Source organism: Tachypleus tridentatus, chromosome 3, assembly GCF_004210375.1.
Source record: "Tachypleus tridentatus isolate NWPU-2018 chromosome 3, ASM421037v1, whole genome shotgun sequence".
Taxonomy (NCBI): Eukaryota; Metazoa; Arthropoda; class Merostomata; order Xiphosura; family Limulidae; genus Tachypleus; species Tachypleus tridentatus.
In genome coordinates, this window is record NC_134827.1 from 51,899,032 (window position 1) to 51,918,082 (window position 19,051).

Genomic DNA, 19,051 nt, shown 5'->3' on the forward strand with positions numbered 1-19,051 from the left:
CTAAGCTTTCTAATCCAGATAAATGTGTATCAGTGTAGAAGTTTACAAAAGCATGTAATAAGGTATGCTGTGTCACTAAGTTTCTAATCTAGGTAAATGTGTATCAGTGTAGAAGTTTACAAAAGCATGTAATAAGGTATGGTGTGTCACTAAGTTTCTAATCTGGGTGAATGTGTATCAGTGTAGAAGTTTACAAAAGCACGTAATAAGGTATGGTGTGTTACTAAGTTTCTAATCCAGGTAAATGTGTATGTGTATCAGTGTAGAAGGGTGAATGTGTATCATCAAAAGCAAAAGCGTAATAAGGTATGGTGTGTCACTAAGCTTCTAATCTGGGTAAATGTGTCATCAGTGTAGAAGTTTACAAAAGCACGTAATAAGGTATGGTGTGTCACTAAGTTTCTAATCTGGGTAAATGTGCATCAGTGTAGAAGTTTACAAAAGCATGTAATAAGGTATGGTGTGTCACTAAGTTTCTAATCTAGGTAAATGTGTATCAGTGTAGAAGTTAATAAAAGCATGTAATAAGGTATGCTGTGTCACTAAGTTTCTAATCTGGGTGAATGTGTATCATCAGTCTAGAAGTTTACAAAACCATGTAATAAGGTATGGTGTGTCACTAAGTTTCTAATCTAGGTAAATGTGTATCAGTGTAGAAGTTTACAAATGCACGTAATAAGGTATGGTGTGTTACTAAGTTTCTAATCTGGGTAAATGTGTACCAGTGTAGAAGTTTACAATAAGGTATGCTGTGTCACTAAGTTTCTAATCTGGGTGAATGTGTATCATCAGTGTAGAAGTTTACAAAAGCATGTAATAAGGTATGGTGTGTTACTAAGTTTCTAATCTAGATAAATGTGTATCAGTGTAGAAATTTACAAAAGCATGTAATAAGGTATGCTGTGTCACTAAGTTTCTAATCTAGGTAAATGTGTATCAGTGTAGAAGTTTAGAAATGCACGTAATAAGGTATGGTGTGTTACTAAATTTCTAATCTGGGCAAATGTGTATCAGTGTAGAAGTTTGCAAAAGCACGTAATAAGGTATGGTGTGTTACTAAATTTCTAATCTAGGTAAATGTGTATCAGTGTAGAAGTATACAAAAGCACGTAATAAGGTATGGTGTGTTACTAAGTTTCTAATTTGGCTAAATGTGTGTCAGTGTAGAAGTTTACAAAAGCACGTAATAAGGTAAGGTGTGTCACTAAATTTCTAATCTGGGTAAATGTGCATCAGTGTAGAAGTTTACAAAAGCATGTAATAAGGTATGGTGTGTCACTAAGTTTCTAATCTAGGTAAATGTGTATCAGTGTAGAAGTTTACAAAAGCATGTAATAAGGTATGCTGTGTCACTAAGTTTCTAATCTGGGTGAATGTGTATCATCAGTGTAGAAGTTTACAAAAGCATGTAATAAGGTATGGTGTGTCACTAAGTTTCTAATCTAGGTAAATGTGTATCAGTGTAGAAGTTTACAAAAGCATGTAATAAGGTATGGTGTGTCACTAAGTTTCTAATCTGGGTAAATGTGTATCAGTGTAGAAGTTTACAATAAGGTATGGTGTGTTACTAATTTTCTATCTAGATAAATATGTATCAATGTAGAAGTTTACAAAAGCATGTAATAAGGTATGCTGTGTTACTAAGTTACTAATATGGGTAAATGTGTATCATCAGTGTAGAAGTTTACAAAAGCATGTAATAAGGTATGCTGTGTCACTAAGTTTCTAATCTGGGTGAATGTGTATCATCAGTGTAGAAGTTTACAAAAGCATGTAATAAGGTATGGTGTGTCGCTAAGTTTCTAATCTAGATAAATGTGTATCAGTGTAGAAGTTTACAATAAGGTATGCTGTGTCACTAAGTTTCTAATCTGGGTGAATGTGTATCATCAGTGTAGAAGTTTATAAAAGCATGTAATAAGGTATGGTGTGTCACTAAGTTTCTAATCTGGGTGAATGTGTATCATCAGTGTAGAAGTTTATAAAAGCATGTAATAAGGTATGGTGTGTCACTAAGTTTCTAATCTCGGTAAATGTGTATCAGTGTAGAAGTTAATAAAAGCATGTAATAAGGTATGCTGTGTTACTAAGTTTCTAATCTAGGTAAATGTGTATCAGTGTAGAAGTTAATAAAAGCATGTAATAAGGTATGCTGTGTCACTAAGTTTCTAATCTGGGTGAATGTGTATCATCAGTGTAGAAGTTTACAAAAGCATGCAATAAGGTATGCTGTGTTACTAAGTTTCTAATCTAGGTAAATGTGTATCAGTGTAGAAGTTTACAAATGCACGTAATAAGGTATGGTGTGTTACTAAGTTTCTAATCTGGGTAAATGTGTACCAGTGTAGAAGTTTACAATAAGGTATGCTGTGTCACTAAGTTTCTAATCTGGGTGAATGTGTATCATCAGTGTAGAAGTTTACAAAAGCATGTAATAAGGTATGGTGTGTCACTAAGTTTCTAATCTAGGTAAATGTGTATCAGTGTAGAAGTTTACAAAAGCAAGTAATAAGGTATGGTGTGTTACTAAGTTTCTAATCTGGGTAAATGTGTATCAGTGTAGAAGTTAATAAAAGCATGTAATAAGGTATGCTGTGTTACTAAGTTTCTAATCTAGGTAAATGTGTATCAGTGTAGAAATTTACAAAAGCATGTAATAAGGTATGCTGTGTCACTAAGTTTCTAATCTGGGTGAATGTGTATCATCAGTCTAGAAGTTTACAAAAGCAGGTAATAAGGTATGGTGTGTCACTAAGTTTCTAATCTAGGTAAATGTGTATCAGTGTAGAAGTTTACAAAAGCATGTAATAAGGTATGCTGTGTTACTAAGTTTCTAATCTGGGAAAATGTGTATCAGTGTAGAAGTTTACAAAGGCATGTAATAAGGTATGCTGTGTCACTAAGTTTCTAATCTGGGTGAATGTGTATCATCAGTGTAGAAGTTTACAAAAGCAAGTAATAAGGTATGATTGCCACTAAGTTTCTAATCTGGGTAAATGTGTATCAGTGTAGAAGTTTACAAAAGCATGTAATAAGGTATGCTGTGTCACTAAGTTTCTAATCTGGGTGAATGTGTATGATCAGTGTAGAAGTTTACAAAAGCAATAAGGTATGGTGTGTCACTAAGTTTCTAATCTAGGTAAATGTGTATCAGTGTAGAAGTTTACAAATGCACGTAATAAGGTATGGTGTGTTACTAAGTTTCTAATCTGGGTAAATGTGTATCAGTGTAGAAGTTTACAAGAACGTAATAAGGTATGGTGTGTTACTAAATTTCTAATCTAGGTAAATGTGTATCAGTGTAGAAGTATACAAAAGCACGTAATAAGGTATGGTGTGTTACTAAGTTTCTAATTTGGCTAAATGTGTGTCAGTGTAGAAGTTTACAAAAGCACGTAATAAGGTAAGGTGTGTCACTAAATTTCTAATCTGGGTAAATGTGCATCAGTGTAGAAGTTTACAAAAGCATGTAATAAGGTATGGTGTGTCACTAAGTTTCTAATCTAGGTAAATGTGTATCAGTGTAGAAGTTTACAAAAGCATGTAATAAGGTATGGTGTGTCACTAAGTTTCTAATCTGGGTAAATGTGTATCATCAGTGTAGAAGTTTACAAAAGCATGTAATAAGGTATGCTGTGTCACTAAGTTTCTAATCTGGGTGAATGTGTATCATCAGTGTAGAAGTTTACAAAAGCATGTAATAAGGTATGGTGTGTCACTAAGTTTCTAATCTGGGTAAATGTGTATCAGTGTAGAAGTTTACAAAAGCACGTAATAAGGTATGGTGTGTCACTAAGTTTCTAATCTGGGTAAATGTGTATCAGTGTAGAAGTTTACAAAAGCATATAATAAGGTATGCTGTGTCACTAATCTGGGTGAATTTGTATGATCAGTCTAGAAGTTTACAAAAGCATAAGGTATGGTGTGTCACTAAGTTTCTAATCTAGGTAAATGTGTATCAGTGTAGAAGTTTAGAAATGCACGTAATAAGGTATGGTGTGTTACTAAATTTCTAATCTAAATGTGCAAAGTGTAGAAGTTTACAATAAGGTATGCCAGTGTCACTAAGTTCTAATCAAAAATGTGTATCAGTGTAGAAGTTTACAAAAGCACGTAATAAGGTATGCTGTGTTACTAAGTTTCTAATCTAGGTAAATGTGTATCAGTGTAGAAGTTTACAAAAGCACGTAATAAGGTATGGTGTGTTCAGTGTACTAAGTTTCTAATCAACTCTAATAAATGTGTATCAGTGTAGAAGTTTACAAAAGCACGTAATAAGGTAAGGTGTGTCACTAAATTTCTAATCTGGGTAAATGTGTATCAGTGTAGAAGTTTACAAAAGCATGTAATAAGGTATGGTGTGTCACTAAGTTTCTAATCTAGGTAAATGTGTATCAGTGTAGAAGTTTACAAAAGCATGTAATAAGGTATGGTGTGTCACTAAGTTTCTAATCTGGGTAAATGTGTATCAGTGTAGAAGTTTACAAAAGCATGTAATAAGGTATGCTGTGTCACTAAGTTTCTAATCTGGGTGAATGTGTATCATCAGTGTAGAAGTTTACAAAAGCATGTAATAAGGTATGGTGTGTCACTAAGTTTCTAATCTAGGTAAATGTGTATCAGTGTAGAAGTTTACAAAAGCATGTAATAAGGTATGGTGTGTCACTAAGTTTCTAATCTAGGTAAATGTGTATCAGTGTAGAAGTTTACAAAAAAGCATGTAATAAGGTATGGTGTGTTACTAAGTTTCTAATCTGGGTAAATGTGTATCAGTGTAGAAGTTTACAAAAGCATGTAATAAGGTATGCTGTGTCACTAAGTTTCTAATCTAGGTAAATGTGTATCAGTGTAGAAGTTTACAAAAGCATGTAATAAGGTATGCTGTGTCACTAAGTTTCTAATCTGGGTGAATGTGTATCATCAGTCTAGAAGTTTACAAAAGCAGGTAATAAGGTATGGTGTGTCACTAAGTTTCTAATCTAGGTAAATGTGTATCAGTGTAGAAGTTTACAAAAGCATGTAATAAGGTATGCTGTGTTACTAAGTTTCTAATCTGGGTAAATGTATCATCAGTGTAGAAGTTTACAAAAGCATGTAATAAGGTATGGTGTGTCACTAAGTTTCTAATCTGGGTGAATGTGTATCATCAGTGTAGAAGTTTACAAAAGCATGTAATAAGGTATGGTGTGTCACTAAGTTTCTAATCTGGGTAAATGTGTATCAGTGTAGAAGTTTACAAAAGCATGTAATAAGGTATGCTGTGTCACTAAGTTTCTAATCTGGGTGAATGTGTATGATCAGTGTAGACGTTTACAAAAGCATGTAATAAGGTATGCTGTGTCACCAAGTTTCTAATCTATGTAAATGTGTATCAGTGTAGAAGTTAATACAAAGCATGTAATAAGGTATGCTGTGTCACTAAGTTTCTAATCTGGGTAAATGTGTATCAGTGTAGAAGTTTACAAAAGCATGTAATAAGGTATGGTGTGTCACTAAGTTTCTAATCTAGGTAAATGTGTATCAGTGTAGAAGTTTAGTAAAAGGTATGATGTGTCAAAGTTCTAATCCGGGTGAATGTGTATGGTGTGTAGAAGAAGTTTACAAAAGCATGTAATAAGGCATGGTGTGTCACTAAGTTCTAATCCAGGTAAATGTGTATCATCAGTGTAGAAGTTTACAAAAGCATGTAATAAGGTATGGTGTGTCACTAAGCTTTCTAATCCAGGTAAATGTGTATCAGTGTAGAAGTTTACAAAAGCATGTAATAAGGTATGCTGTGTCACTAAGTTTCTAATCTGGGTAAATGTGTATCAGTGTAGAAGTTTACAAAAGCATGTAATAAGGTATGCTGTGTCACTAAGTTTCTAATCTGGGTGAATGTGTATCATCAGTGTAGAAGTTTACAAAAGCATGTAATAAGGTATGGTGTGTCACTAAGTTTCTAATCTAGGTAAATGTGTATCAGTGTAGAAGTTTACAAAAGCATGTAATAAGGTATGCTGTGTTACTAAGCTTCTAATCTGGGTAAAATGTGTATCAGTGTAGAAGTTTACAAAAGCATGTAATAAGGTATGCTGTGTCACTAAGTTTCTAATCTGGGTGAATGTGTATCATCAGTGTAGAAGTTTACAAAAGCAAGTAATAAGGTATGATTGCCACTAAGCTCTAATCCAGTAAATGTGTATCAGTGTAGAAGTTTACAAAAGCATGTAATAAGGTATGCTGTGTCACCAAGTTTCTAATCTGGGTGAATGTGTATGATCAGTGTAGAAGTTTACAAAAGCATTAAGGTATGCTGGTCACCAAGCTCTAATCCAGGTAAATGTGTATCAGTGTAGAAGTTTAGAAAAGCATGTAATAAGGTATGGTGTGTCACTAAGTTTCTAATCTGGGTAAATGTGCATCAGTGTAGAAGTTTACAAAAGCACGTAATAAGGTATGGTGTGTTACCAAGTTCTAATCCAGGTAAATGTGCATCAGTGTAGAAGTTTACAAAAGCACGTAATAAGGTATGGTGTGTTACTAAGCTCTAATCCACAAATGTGTATCAGTGTAGAAGCTTTACAAAAAAAGCACGTAATAAGGTAAGGTGTGTCACCAACTTCTAATCTGGGTAAATGTGCATCAGTGTAGAAGCTTACAAAAGCACGTAATAAGGTATGGTGTGTCACCTAAGCTCTAATCCAGGTAAATGTGCATCAGTGTAGAAGCTTACAAAAGCATGTAATAAGGTATGGTGTGTCACCAAGTTTCTAATCCAGGTGAATGTGCATCAGTGTAGAAGCTTTACAAAAGCACGTAATAAGGTATGCTGTGTCACTAAGTTTCTAATCCAGGTAAATGTGTATCATCAGTGTAGAAGTTTACAAAGCACGTAATAAGGTATGGTGTGGTCACTAAGCTCTAATCCGGGTAAATGTGCATCAGTGTAGAAGCTTACAAAAGCACGTAATAAGGTATGGTGTGTCACTAACTTTCTAATCCAGGTAAATGTGTATCAGTGTAGAAGTTTACAAAAGCATAATAAGGTATACTGTGTCACTAATCCAAGTGAATAAATGTGATCAGTGTAGAAGTTTACAAAAGCATTAAGGTATGGTGTGTCACTAAGCTCTAATCCAGGTAAATGTGCATCAGTGTAGAAGTTTACAAAAGCACGTAATAAGGTATGGTGTGTCACCAAAGCTCTAATCCGGGTAAATGTGTATCAGTGTAGAAGTTTACAAAAAGCACGTAATAAGGTATGCTGTGTCACCAAGTTTCTAATCCAGGTAAATGTGCATCAGTGTAGAAGCATACAAAAGCATGTAATAAGGTATGGTGTGTCACTAAGCTCTAATCTGGGTAAATGTGTATCAGTGTAGAAGCTTATACAAAAGCAACGCAAAGGTATGGTGTGTCACCAAGTTCTAATCCGGGTAAATGTGCATCAGTGTAGAAGTTTACAAAAGCACGTAATAAGGTATGGTGTGTCACCAAGCTCTAATCCAGGTAAATGCGTGTATCAGTGTAGAAGCTTCACAAAAGCATGTAATAAGGTATGCTGTGTCACCAAGTTTCTAATCCGGGTAAATGTGTTTCATCAGTGTAGAAGTTTACAAAAAAGCATGTAATAAGGTATGCTGTGTCACCAAGTTTCTAATCCAAGGAATGTGTATAATCAGTGTAGAAGCCTACAAAAGCACGTAATAAGGCATGGTGTGTCACCAAGCTCTAATCCAGGTAAATGTGCATCAGTGTAGAAGCCTACAAAAGCACGTAATAAGGCATGGTGTGTCACTAAGCTCTAATCCAGGTAAATGTGCATCAGTGTAGAAGTTTACAAAAGCACGTAATAAGGCATGATGCCACCAAGCTCTAATCCGGTAAATGTGCATCAGTGTAGAAGTTTACAAAAGCAAAGCATGCTGTAATAAGGTATTGTATCATCGGTGACTAAGCTCTAATCCAGGTAAATGTGCATCAGTGTGTATCAGAAGCTTACAAAAAGCACGTAATAAGGCATGCAGTCACCAAGCTCTAATCCAAGTGAATGTGCATCATCAGTCCAGAAGCTTACAAAAGCATGTAATAAGGTATGGTGTGTCACCAAGCTCTAATCCAGGTAAATGTGCATCAGTGTAGAAGTTTACAAAAGCATGTAAGGTAAGGTATGTGTAAATTTCACTGGGTGAAGCTCTAATCCGGGTAAATGTGTGCATCAGTGTAGAAGCTTCACAATAGGCATGTAATAAGGTATGCTGTGTCACCAAGCTCTAATCCGGGTAAATGTGCATCATCAGTGTAGAAGCTTTACAAAAGCAAGTAATAAGGCATGGTTGTCACCAAGCTCTAATCCAGGTAAATGTGCATCAGTAGAAGTTTACAAAAGCATGTAATAAGGTATGCTGTGTCACTAGCTCTAATCCAAGTGAATCAGTGTATGATCAGTGTGTTAGAAGCTTCTACAAAAGCACGTAATAAGGTGTATGCTGTGTCACCAAGCTCTAATCCAGGTAAATGTGTGCATCAGTGTAGAAGTTAACAAAAGCACGTAATAAGGTATGCTGTGTCACCTAAGCTCTAATCCAGGTGAATGTGCATCATCAGTCCAGAAGCTTCACAAAAGCATGTAATAAGGTATGGTGTGTCACCTAAGCTCTCTAATCCAGGTAAATGTGCATCAGTGTAGAAGTTTACAAAGCACGTAATAAGGTATGGTGTGTCACTAACTCTAATCTGGGTAAATGCATCAGTGTAGAAGTTTACAAAAGCACGTAATAAGGTATGGTGTGTCACCAACTCTAATCCAGGTAAATGTGTATCATCAGTGTAGAAGTTTACAAAAAGCACGTAATAAGGTATGGTGTGTCACCAAGCTCTAATCCAGGTAAATGTGCATCAGTGTAGAAGCTCACAAAAGCATGTAATAAGGCATGCTGTGTCACTAAGCTCTAATCCAGGGTGAATGTGCATCATCAGTGCAGAAGCTTTACAAAAGCACGTAATAAGGTATAGGTGTCACCAAGCTCTAATCCAGGTAAATGTGCATCAGTTTAGAAGCCACAAAAGCACGTAATAAGGCATGCTGTGTTACTAAGCTCTAATCCGAAAATGTGCATCAGTGTAGAAGCTTCACAAAGCATGTAAGGCAGTGCTGTGTCACCAAGCTCTAATCCGGTGAACGTGCATCATCAGTGCAGAAGCTTACAAAGCAAAGTAATAAGGCATGGTGTCACTCAAGCTCTAATCCAGGTAAATGTGCATCAGTGTAGAAGCCTCACAAAAGCACGTAATAAGCCTGCAGGTCACCAAGCTCTAATCCAGGTAAACGTGCATCAGTGTAGAAGTTTAGAAAAGCACGTAATAAGGCATGGTGTGTTACTCAAGCTCTAATCCATAAATGTGCATCAGTAGAAGCTTTACAAAAGCACGTAATAAGGTATGGTGTGTAACCAAGCGGCAATCCGGGAAATGTGCATCAGTGTAGAAGCTTACAAAAGCACGTAATAAGGCATGGTGAAGTCACCAAGCTCTAATCCAGGTAAATGCATCAGTGTAGAAGCTTGACAAAAGCACGTAATAAGGTATGCTGTGTCACCTAAGCTCTAATCCAGTGAATGTGCATCATCAGTGTAGAAGCTTTACAAAGCACGTAATAAGGTATGGTGTCACCAAGCTCTAATCCAGGTAAATGTGCATCAGTGTAGAAGTTCTACAAAAGCACGTAATAAGGTATGGTGTGGTCACTAAGCTCTAATCCAAGTGAATGTGCATCAGTGTAGAAGCTTTACAAAAGCATGTAATAAGGTATGGTGTGTCACTAAGCTCTAATCCGGATAAATGTGCATCAGTGTAGAAGCTCTACAATACATGTATGGTGCGGTCACTAATCTTTCCATCCAGATAAACATGCATCAATGTAGAAGTTTCACAAAGCACGTAATAAGGTATGCCAGTGTTACTAAGCTCTAATCCGGGTAAAATGTGCATCATCAGTGTAGAAGCCACAAAAGCACGTAATAAAATATGCCGTGTCACTAAGCTCTAATCCAGGTAAATGTGCATCAGTGTAGAAGCTTCATTAATAAGGTATGCCAGGTCACCTAAGCTCTAATCCAGGTAAATGCATCATCAGTGCAGAAGCTTATAAAGCACGTAATAAGGCATGGTGCGGTCACCAAGCTCTAATCCGGTGAATGTGCATCATCAGTGTAGAAGCTCTATAAAAGCACGTAATAAGGCATGGTGTGTCACCAAGCTCTAATCCAGGTAAACGTGCATCAGTGTAGAAGAATAAAAGCCACGTAATAAGGCATGCTGTGTTACCTGCTCTAATCCAGGTAAACGTGTATCAGTGTAGAAGCTAATAAAAGCACGTAATAAGCGGCATGCAGGTCACTAAGCTCTAATCCAAGTGAATGTGCTCATCAGTCCAGAAGTTTACAAAAGCATGTAATCAGGGCATGGTGTGTCACCTGCTCTAATCCAGGTAAACGTGCATCAGTGTAGAAGCTTTACAAAAGCACGTAATAAGGCATGCTGCGTTACCAAGCTCTAATCCGGGAAAATGTGCATCAGTGTAGAAGCTTAACAAAGGCATGTAATAAGGTATGGCAGTGTCACTGCTGCTCTAATCCAGCGAATGTGTGATCATCAGTGTAGAAGCTTTCATGTTGCGCAAGTAATAAGGCATGATGCCACTAAGCTCTAATCCAGTAAATGTGCATCAGTGTAGAAGCTTTACAAAAAGCATGTAATAAGGCATGGTGTGTCACTAAGCTCTAATCCAGGTGAATGTATATGCATCAGTGTAGAAGTTTACAAAAGCACGTAATAAGGTATGCTGTCACCAAGCTCTAATCCAGGTAAATGCATCAGTGTAGAAGCTAATAAAAGCGTACGTAATAAGGTATGCTGTGTCACCAAGCTCTAATCTGGGTGAATGTGCATCAATCAGTCAGAAGTTTCATAAAAGCACGTAATAAGGCATGGTGTGGTCACCAAGCTCTAATCCAGGTAAACGTGCATCAGTGTAGAAGTTTATAAACGCAACGTAATAAGGCATGGCGTGTAACTAAATCTCTAATCCAGGTAAACGCATCATCAGTGCAGAAGCTTACATGCGCACGTAATAAGGCATGGCTGCAAGGTCACTAGCTCTAATCCAGGTAAATGCATCAGTGTAGAAGTTAACAAAAGCACGTAATAAGGCATGCTGTGTCACCAATCTCTAATCCGCGAACGTGCATCATCAGTCCAGAAGCTTCACAAAGCCACGTAATAAGGTATGGTGCGGGTCACCAAGCTCTAATCCAGGGTAAACGTGTAATCGTCCAGAAGCTTACAAAAGCACGCAATGGCGCTGTGTTACCAAGCCTAATCCAGTAAAAAAATGCGCATCAGGCGCAGGGCGCCTAATGTGCATCAGCATAGCTTTACATAGTGCTGCAGGTCACCAAGCTCTAATCCAGGGTAAACGTGCATCAGTGTAGAAGCCCTACAAACGCTACGTAATAAGGCACGGTGTGTCACCAAGCTCTAATCCTGGGTGAATGCATCATCAGTCCAGAAGCCTACAAAAGCGGTGTAATAAGGCGGCTGGTGTCACTAAGCTCTAATCCAGTAAACGTGCATCAGCATAGCGTACAAGCTTCACAATACATAGCGCAGCGTCACCAAGCTCTAATCTGGGTAATAACATCAGTGAAGAATTCCACAGCAGCACGTAATGGCATGCCGTGTCAACTAAGCTCTAATCCGGGAACGTGCATGCAATCAGTCCAGAAGCTCACGCACGTAATAAGGCATGGTGCGTCACCAAGCTCTAATCCAGGTAAATGTGCATCAGTGTAGAAGCCACAAAGCCACGTGCAATGGCGTACGGCTGTTACTAAGCTCTAATCCAGGTAAATGCATCAGTGTAGAAGCAAACAGCACCGCACAAGGCATGCTGTGTCACCAAGCTCTAATCCGGGTGAATGTGCATCACAGTGTAGAAGCTTTACAAAAGCACATAAGGTGCATGGTGTGTCACCAAGCTCTAATCCAGGTAAATGTGTAATCAGTGTAGAAGTTTACAAAAAAGCACGTAATAAGGTATGCTGTGTTACCAAGCTCTAATCCAGGGTAAACGTGCATCAGTGTAGAAGTTTACAAAAGCACGTAATAAGGCATGCTGTGTCACCAAGTTTCTAATCCAGGTAAATGTGCATCAGTGTAGAAGATTAATAATACATAAGGCCATGTTACCAAGCTCTCAATCCAGGAAAACGTGTGATCAGTGTAGAAGCTTCACAAAAGCACAACGTAATAAGGCATGCTGCGGTCACCAAGCTCTAATCTAAGTAAACTGTGTACGCCATCAGTGTAGAAGCTTCACAAAGCTGCAATAAGGCATGGTGCGTCACTAAGCTCTAACTCCAAATAAATCCGCAATCAGTGCAGAAGTTTCAAAAGCACGTAATAAGGCATGCTGTGTCACTAAGCTCTAATCCGGGTGAATGTGCATCAGTGTAGAAGCTTTACAAAGCGCCACGTAATGGCATAGCCCCGTCTAATCCATGCAACGTGCATCAGCGTAGAAGTTATCAGTGCCACGTAATTGGTGCATGCTGTGTCACCAAGCTCTAATCCAAGTGAGTGCGTAATCAGTCCAGAAGCTTTACAAGTGCCACGTAATAAGGCATGGTGTGTCACCAAGCTCTAATCCAGGTAAACGTAATCAGTGTAGAAGTTTAGAAACTAACGCGACAGGCGTGTTACTAACTCTAATCCGGTAAACGTGCATCAGTGTAGAAGTCTATTGCGCACGTAATAGGTATGGTCAGTGTCACCAACTCTAATCCAGGTAAACGTGTATCAGCGTGTAGAAGCTTACGCGCCACGTATAAGGTATTGTGTCACCAACTCTAATCCAGGTAAATGTGCATCAGTGTAGAAGTTTACGTAAAAGCACGTAATGGCTGTGTCACTAAGCTCTAATCCAAGTAAATGTATCATCAGTGTAGAAGCTTCACAAAAGCTACGTAATAAGGTATGGTGGTGTCACCTGCTCTAATCCAGGGTAAATGTGTAATCAGTGTAGAAGCTCTACAAAAGCACGTAATAAGGTATGCTGTGTTACTAAGCTCTAACGGGTAAATGTGCATCAGTGTAGAAGTTTACAAAAGCATGTAATAAGGCATGCCAAACACTCAAGTTTCTAATCCAAGTGAATGCATCAGTGTAGAAGGTCATTGCGTGCATAAGGCATGATCGTCACCAAGCTCTAATCCTGGTAAATGTGCATCAGTGCAGAAGCTTACACAAAGCACGTAATAAGGTATGCCGTGTCACCAAGCTCTAATCCAGGTAAATGTGATCAGTGTAGAAGCTTCACAAAAGCACGTAATAAGGCATGGTGTGTTACCAATTGCTTCTAAATGGTAAATGCATCAATCAGTGTAGAAGCCTACAAAGCCAACGTAATAAGGTATGGTGTGTCACCAAGCTCTAATCCAGGTAAATGTGCATCAGTGTAGAAGCCACAAAGCGCCATGTAATAAGGTATGCTGCGTCACCAAGCTCTAATCCAGGTAAACGTGTATCAGTGTAGAAGCTCACACAAGCATGCGTAATAAGGTATGCTGTGTCACTAAGCTCTAATCCAAGCAAATGCATCATCAGGCGAAGTGTTTGCAAACGCCACGTAATAAGCATGGTGTGTTCACCAAGCTCTAATCCAGGCAAATGTGCATCAGTGTAGAAGCTGCAAAGCCACGTAATAAGGCTATGGTGCCACTGGCTCTAATCTGGGTGAATCGTGATCAGTGTTGAAGCTTCACAAAAGCACGTAATAAGTAGCATGGTGTGCCACTAAGCTCTAATCCAGGCAAACGTGCATCAGCAGTATTTCACAAAGCACGTAATAAGGCATGGTGTGTCACTAAGCTCTCATCCAGAGTAACATGCATCAGTGCGAAGGCATGCTGCCCGTAATAAGGCATGCAGGTTACCTATTACTAACTGGGGTAATGTGCATCAGTGTGAAGCCTGGCTGCGCCACGTAATAAAATATGAGGTAAAGGTCACTAAGCTCTAATCCAGATAAATGTGCATCAGTGTAGAAGCTTCAAAAGCACGTAATAAGGTATGCCTGTACCACTTAAGCTCTAATCCAGGTGAATGTGCATCAATCAGTGTAGAAGCTTAAAAAGCACGTAATAAGGTATGGTGTACCAAGCTCTAATCCAGGTAAATGCATCAAAGCGTAGAAGTTTACTGCGCATATTAATAAGGTATGGTGTAACACCAAGCTCTTAATCTCGGTAAATGTGCATCAGTAAGTTGAAGCTTAATGTGTAGCCAACGTATCAAGGTATGCTGTGTCACCAAGCTCTAATCCAAAACGTAACGTGCATCAGTGTAGAAGAATAAAAGCACGAATAATAAGATGCTGTGTCACTAAGCTCTAATCCTGGGTGAATGTGCATCATCAGTCTAGAAGTTTACAAAAGCATGTAATACATGTGGTGTGTCACCAAGTTTTAATCCAGGTAAATGTACCATCAGTGTAGAAGCCTACAAGCCACGTAATAAGGTATGCCAGTTAACAAGTTCTAATCCGGGGAAATGTGCATCAGTGCAGAAGTTTACAGCCGTACGTAATAAGGTATGCTGTCACAAAGCTCTAACTCAAGTGAATGTGCATCATCAGTGTAGAGTTTACAAAGCACTGTAATACAGGTGCAGATTGCCACACTGTTTCAATCCAAGTGGAATGTGCATCAGTGTAGAAGCTTTACAAAAGCATGTGGCTACCGTATGCATGCCAGGGTCACCTGCTCTAATCCAGGTGAATGTGTATGATCAGTAGATCGCCACAAAAAGCATGTAATAAGGCATGCTGTGTCACCAAGCTCTCTAACGGTGAAGTGTAAATCAGTGTAGTAGCTATCAAAAGCACGTAATAAGGTATGCCAGGTCACTCAAGCTCTAATCCAAGCGAATGTGCATCATCAGTCCAGAAGCTTCACGCGCCATGTAATAAGGCATGGTGTGTCACCAAGCTCTAATCCAGGTAAACGTGTATCAGCAGAAGTTTAGGAAAATGCACGCATGGTTGCATGGTGTGGTTACTAACTCTAATCCGGTAAATGTGAACAGTGTAGAAGTCAAAAGCATGTATAAGGTATGGTGTACCACTAAGCTCTAATCCAGGTAAAACGTGTAATCAGTGTAGAAGCTAACAAAGCGCATGCAAGGCATGCCGTGTCACCGCTCTCTAATCCAAGTAAATGTGCATCATCAGTCCAGAAGCTTACAAAAGCACGTAATAAGGCATGGTCGTCACCTCAAGCCTCTAATCCAGGTAAATGCATCAGTGCAGAAGCCTACAAAGCCACGCAATAAGGCATGCCGTGTCACCAAGCTCTAATCCAGGTAATGTGTATGATCAGTGCAGAAGCCTTACAAAAGCGCACTGCACAAGGCATGGTGTGTCACTAAGTTCTAATCCATGTAAACGTGCATCAGCAGTAGTTAAGCAAAAGCACGTAATAAGGTATGCCGTGTCACCAAGCTCTAATCCAGGAATGTGCATCATCAGTAGAAGTGCCTACACAGCGCCATGTAATCATGTACCGCCAATACCAGCTCTAATCCAGGCAATCGTGCACATCAGTGTAGAAGTTTACAAACGTAGCGCATGTATAAGGCAGCAGGTCAGCCGGCTCAACCGTGAATCCGGGTGCATCAGCATAGAAGCATGCCGCCAAAGCATGTAACATGGCATGCTGCGTCACCAAGCTCTTATTCCATGTAAATGTAATCAGTGTAGAAGTTAATACAAAGCATGTAAGTTAAGGTATGTTGTAAACACTAAGCTCTAATCTGGGTGAATGTGCATCATCAGTCCAGAAGCTTCGCGTAAAAGCACGTAATAAGGCATGGTGCGTACCACCAGCTCTAATCCAGGCAAATGTGCATCAGTCGCAGAAGCTTAGAAAACGGCACGCAATAAGGTATGCTGTGTTACTGTTCTCTAATCTAGCAAACGTGGTGATCAGTGTAGTTTCACAAAAGCACGTAATACAGGCATACTAGCTCTAAAGCTCCGGGTAAATGCATCAGCATAGAAGTCGACAATAAGGCATGCTGCGGTCACCAGTTTCTAATCCAGGTAAATGTGATCAAAAAAGTGTAGAAGTTTACAAAAAAGCCATGTAATAAGGTTGTAACTAAGTTCTAATCCAGAACAAACATCAGTGTAGAAGCCACAAAGTAGGTAATACAAGTCACTGGGCTTCCTAATCCAGGGCACCGCATCCAGTGAGAATACAAAGCACGTAATACAGTATGCTAAGTTAATTAAGCTCTTCTAAAGGTAAATGTGTCATCAGTGTAGAAGCTTCACAAAGCATGTAATACAAGGCCAGGTCAACTAAGCTCTAATCCGGTAAACGTGCATCAGCGTGTAGAAGCCATCAAAGCCACGTAATAAGGCATGGTCGGTTACCAAGCTCTAATCCAAGTAAACGTGCATCATGTAGAAGTTTACAAAGCATGCATTAAGGTATGGTGTGTCACCAAGCTCTAATCCAGGGTAAATGTGCAGACAGCAGTAGTAGCTTCACAAAAGCATTTAACAAGGCATACAGTTACCGCTCTAATCCAGGTAAATCGTGCATCAGCGTAGAAAAGTACAAAGCACGAATAAGGTATGCCGTGTCACCAAGTTTCAATCCGGCAGAACGTGCATCAGTGTAGAAGTTTATGCCGCACAATGGTAAGCAGGCTCACCTCTTAATCCAGGGTAAATGTAACAGCGTAGAAGCTCGGCTGCGCCACGTAATAAGCGCTGCCAGGTCACCAAGCTCTAATCCGGGTGAACGTAATCAGTCCAGAAGCCCATTGCAAAAGCATGGTATGCTGGTTGCGTGTCACCAAGCTCTGAATCCAGGTAAATGTGCATGAAGTGTAGAAGCCTGGCTGCGCATGTAATAAGCGCTGGTGTACCACTGCGCCCTCTAATCTGGGTGAATGTGCATCAGCGTTGAAGCCTGCAAAAGCATGTGTAATACAGGTATGCCAAGCTCTAACTGCAACAGGTAAATGCATCAGTGCAGAAGCTCATTAACAGTTGCATGGTGCGGTTACCAAGCTCTAATCCAGATTAAACATGCATCAATGTAGAAGCAACGCACGTAATAAGGTATGGTGCCGGGCTTACCATCATGGGCAAATGCATCATCAGCGGTAGCTTTCACAAAAGCATGTAACAAAAAAATGTGTTACTGCTAAGCTCAATCCGGGTAAATGGCAGCGGTCAACACCAGCTTACAGAAAGCACGTAATACGTACAGGCGGTGCCCACCAAGCTCTAATCCAGACAACGTGCACCAGTGCAGAAGCCTTAAAAAGCACGTAATAAGGCATGTCAGGTCACCAAGCATCTAATCCGGGTGAAATGGCATCAGTGTAGAGTTTGCAAAAGCCACGTAATAGCGTATGCCAGGTCACTGCGCTCTAATCCAAGAAGTGTACATCAACAGTGTAGAAGTTGATGTAAAAGCACGTAATAAGGCATGGTGTGGTCACCAAGCTCCTGAATCCAAGGAAACGCAACAGTGCAGAAGTTTATAAAAGCACGTAATAAGGCGGTGCGGCTGCTGTTACTAAGCTCTAATCCAGGTAAACGTGCACCGTGTAGTGTTGAAGAAAAGCACTAATACAGGCATGGCGTGGTCACTAAGCTCTAATCCAGGTAAATGTGCATCACGTCCAAGAAGCATACAAAACCATGGCATAAAGGCACCAAGCTTCTAATCCAGGTAAATGCATCAGTGTAGAAGTTCTACATAACGCATGTAATAAGGCATTGGTGCGTTAGGTTACTAATAAGGTAACGTGCATCAATCAGTGTAGAAGCTTCATTGTGCACGAATAACAAAATATGCCAGGTCACCTGCGCTCTAATCCAAGAACGTGCACCAGTAAAAGAAGCGCTTTCCACAAAGCCACGTAATGGCATGGTGCGTCGCTAAGTTCCTAATCCGGTAAATGTGTCATCAGTGTAGAAGCCACAATGGCCGGTATGCACAGGTCACTAAGCTCTAACCAGGTGAATGCATCATTGAAGTGTAGAAGCCATAAAAGCAATAATAAGGGGTGGTCAACTAATCCAGGAATGTATCAGAAGCCTTTATAAAGCACGTAAGGTATGCGTGCACCGCTCTAATCCAGAATGCATCAGTGTAGAAGTTTATAAAAGCACGTAATGCCAGTATTACGTGTCACTAAGCTCTAATCCAGGTAAATGTGCATCAGTGGAAGCACAATGGTGCCACGTAATAAGGTGCATGCATCACCAAGCTCTAATCCAGTGAATGCGTGCATCAGTCCAGTTTACAAAGCACGCACAAGGCATGGTGCGGGTCACTCTCTAATCCAGGTAAACGTGCATCAGCGCAGAAGCCTACAAACGCACGCACGGCTGTATTATGGTGTTCTTACCAGTGGGTAATGCAAAGTAAACGCAAACAGTATCACAATACAGTATGCTGTGCCCACCGCTAGCCCAATCCAAGTGACATCAGTGTAGAAGCTTCACAAAGCCATGTAATAAGGTGCGGTGTGTTACCAAGCTCTAATCCAGAAACGTGTCATCAGCGTAGAAGTACGCGCCACGTAATAAGGTACGTCAGCCCACCTGCGCTCCCCAATCCAGTAAACGGCACCAAAGCAGTAGAAGCCTGCACAAGCGAACGCAAAGCCAGTATGAGGTGGTCACTCAACTCTAATCCAGTAAATGTGTATCAGTGAATTTTCACAATACAGGCATGCCACCACCCTTTCCTCTAATCCGGTGAATGTGCATCAACGCGAGTTTACAAAAGCACGTAATAAGGCATGGTGTGTTACCAAGTTTCTAATCCAGGTAAACGTAGTGCAGAAGTTTACAAAAAGCACGTAATAAGGTGTCACCAAATTCTAATCCAGGTAAATGTGCATCAGTAGAAGCCTACAAAAACGTAATAAGGTATGGTGTGTCACTAAGCTCTAATCCAGGCTAAATTGCATCAGCGTAGAA

The 19,051-nt window shown here is 39.7% G+C and overlaps 1 protein-coding gene across 1 annotated transcript in view; it reads left to right on the forward strand.

The window, feature by feature from the left end:
- The first annotated feature begins 11,788 nt into the window (after positions 1 to 11,788).
- LOC143245857 (uncharacterized) overlaps positions 11,789 to 19,051 on the forward strand; it is a 51,552-nt gene continuing 44,289 nt past the window's right edge. Inside the window, exons 1-2 of the mRNA XM_076492112.1 lie at positions 11,789 to 12,031; positions 16,774 to 16,921. Of these exons, the coding sequence (XP_076348227.1) occupies positions 11,789 to 12,031; positions 16,774 to 16,921 (391 nt within the window). The remainder of the gene's footprint in view (positions 12,032 to 16,773; positions 16,922 to 19,051) is intronic.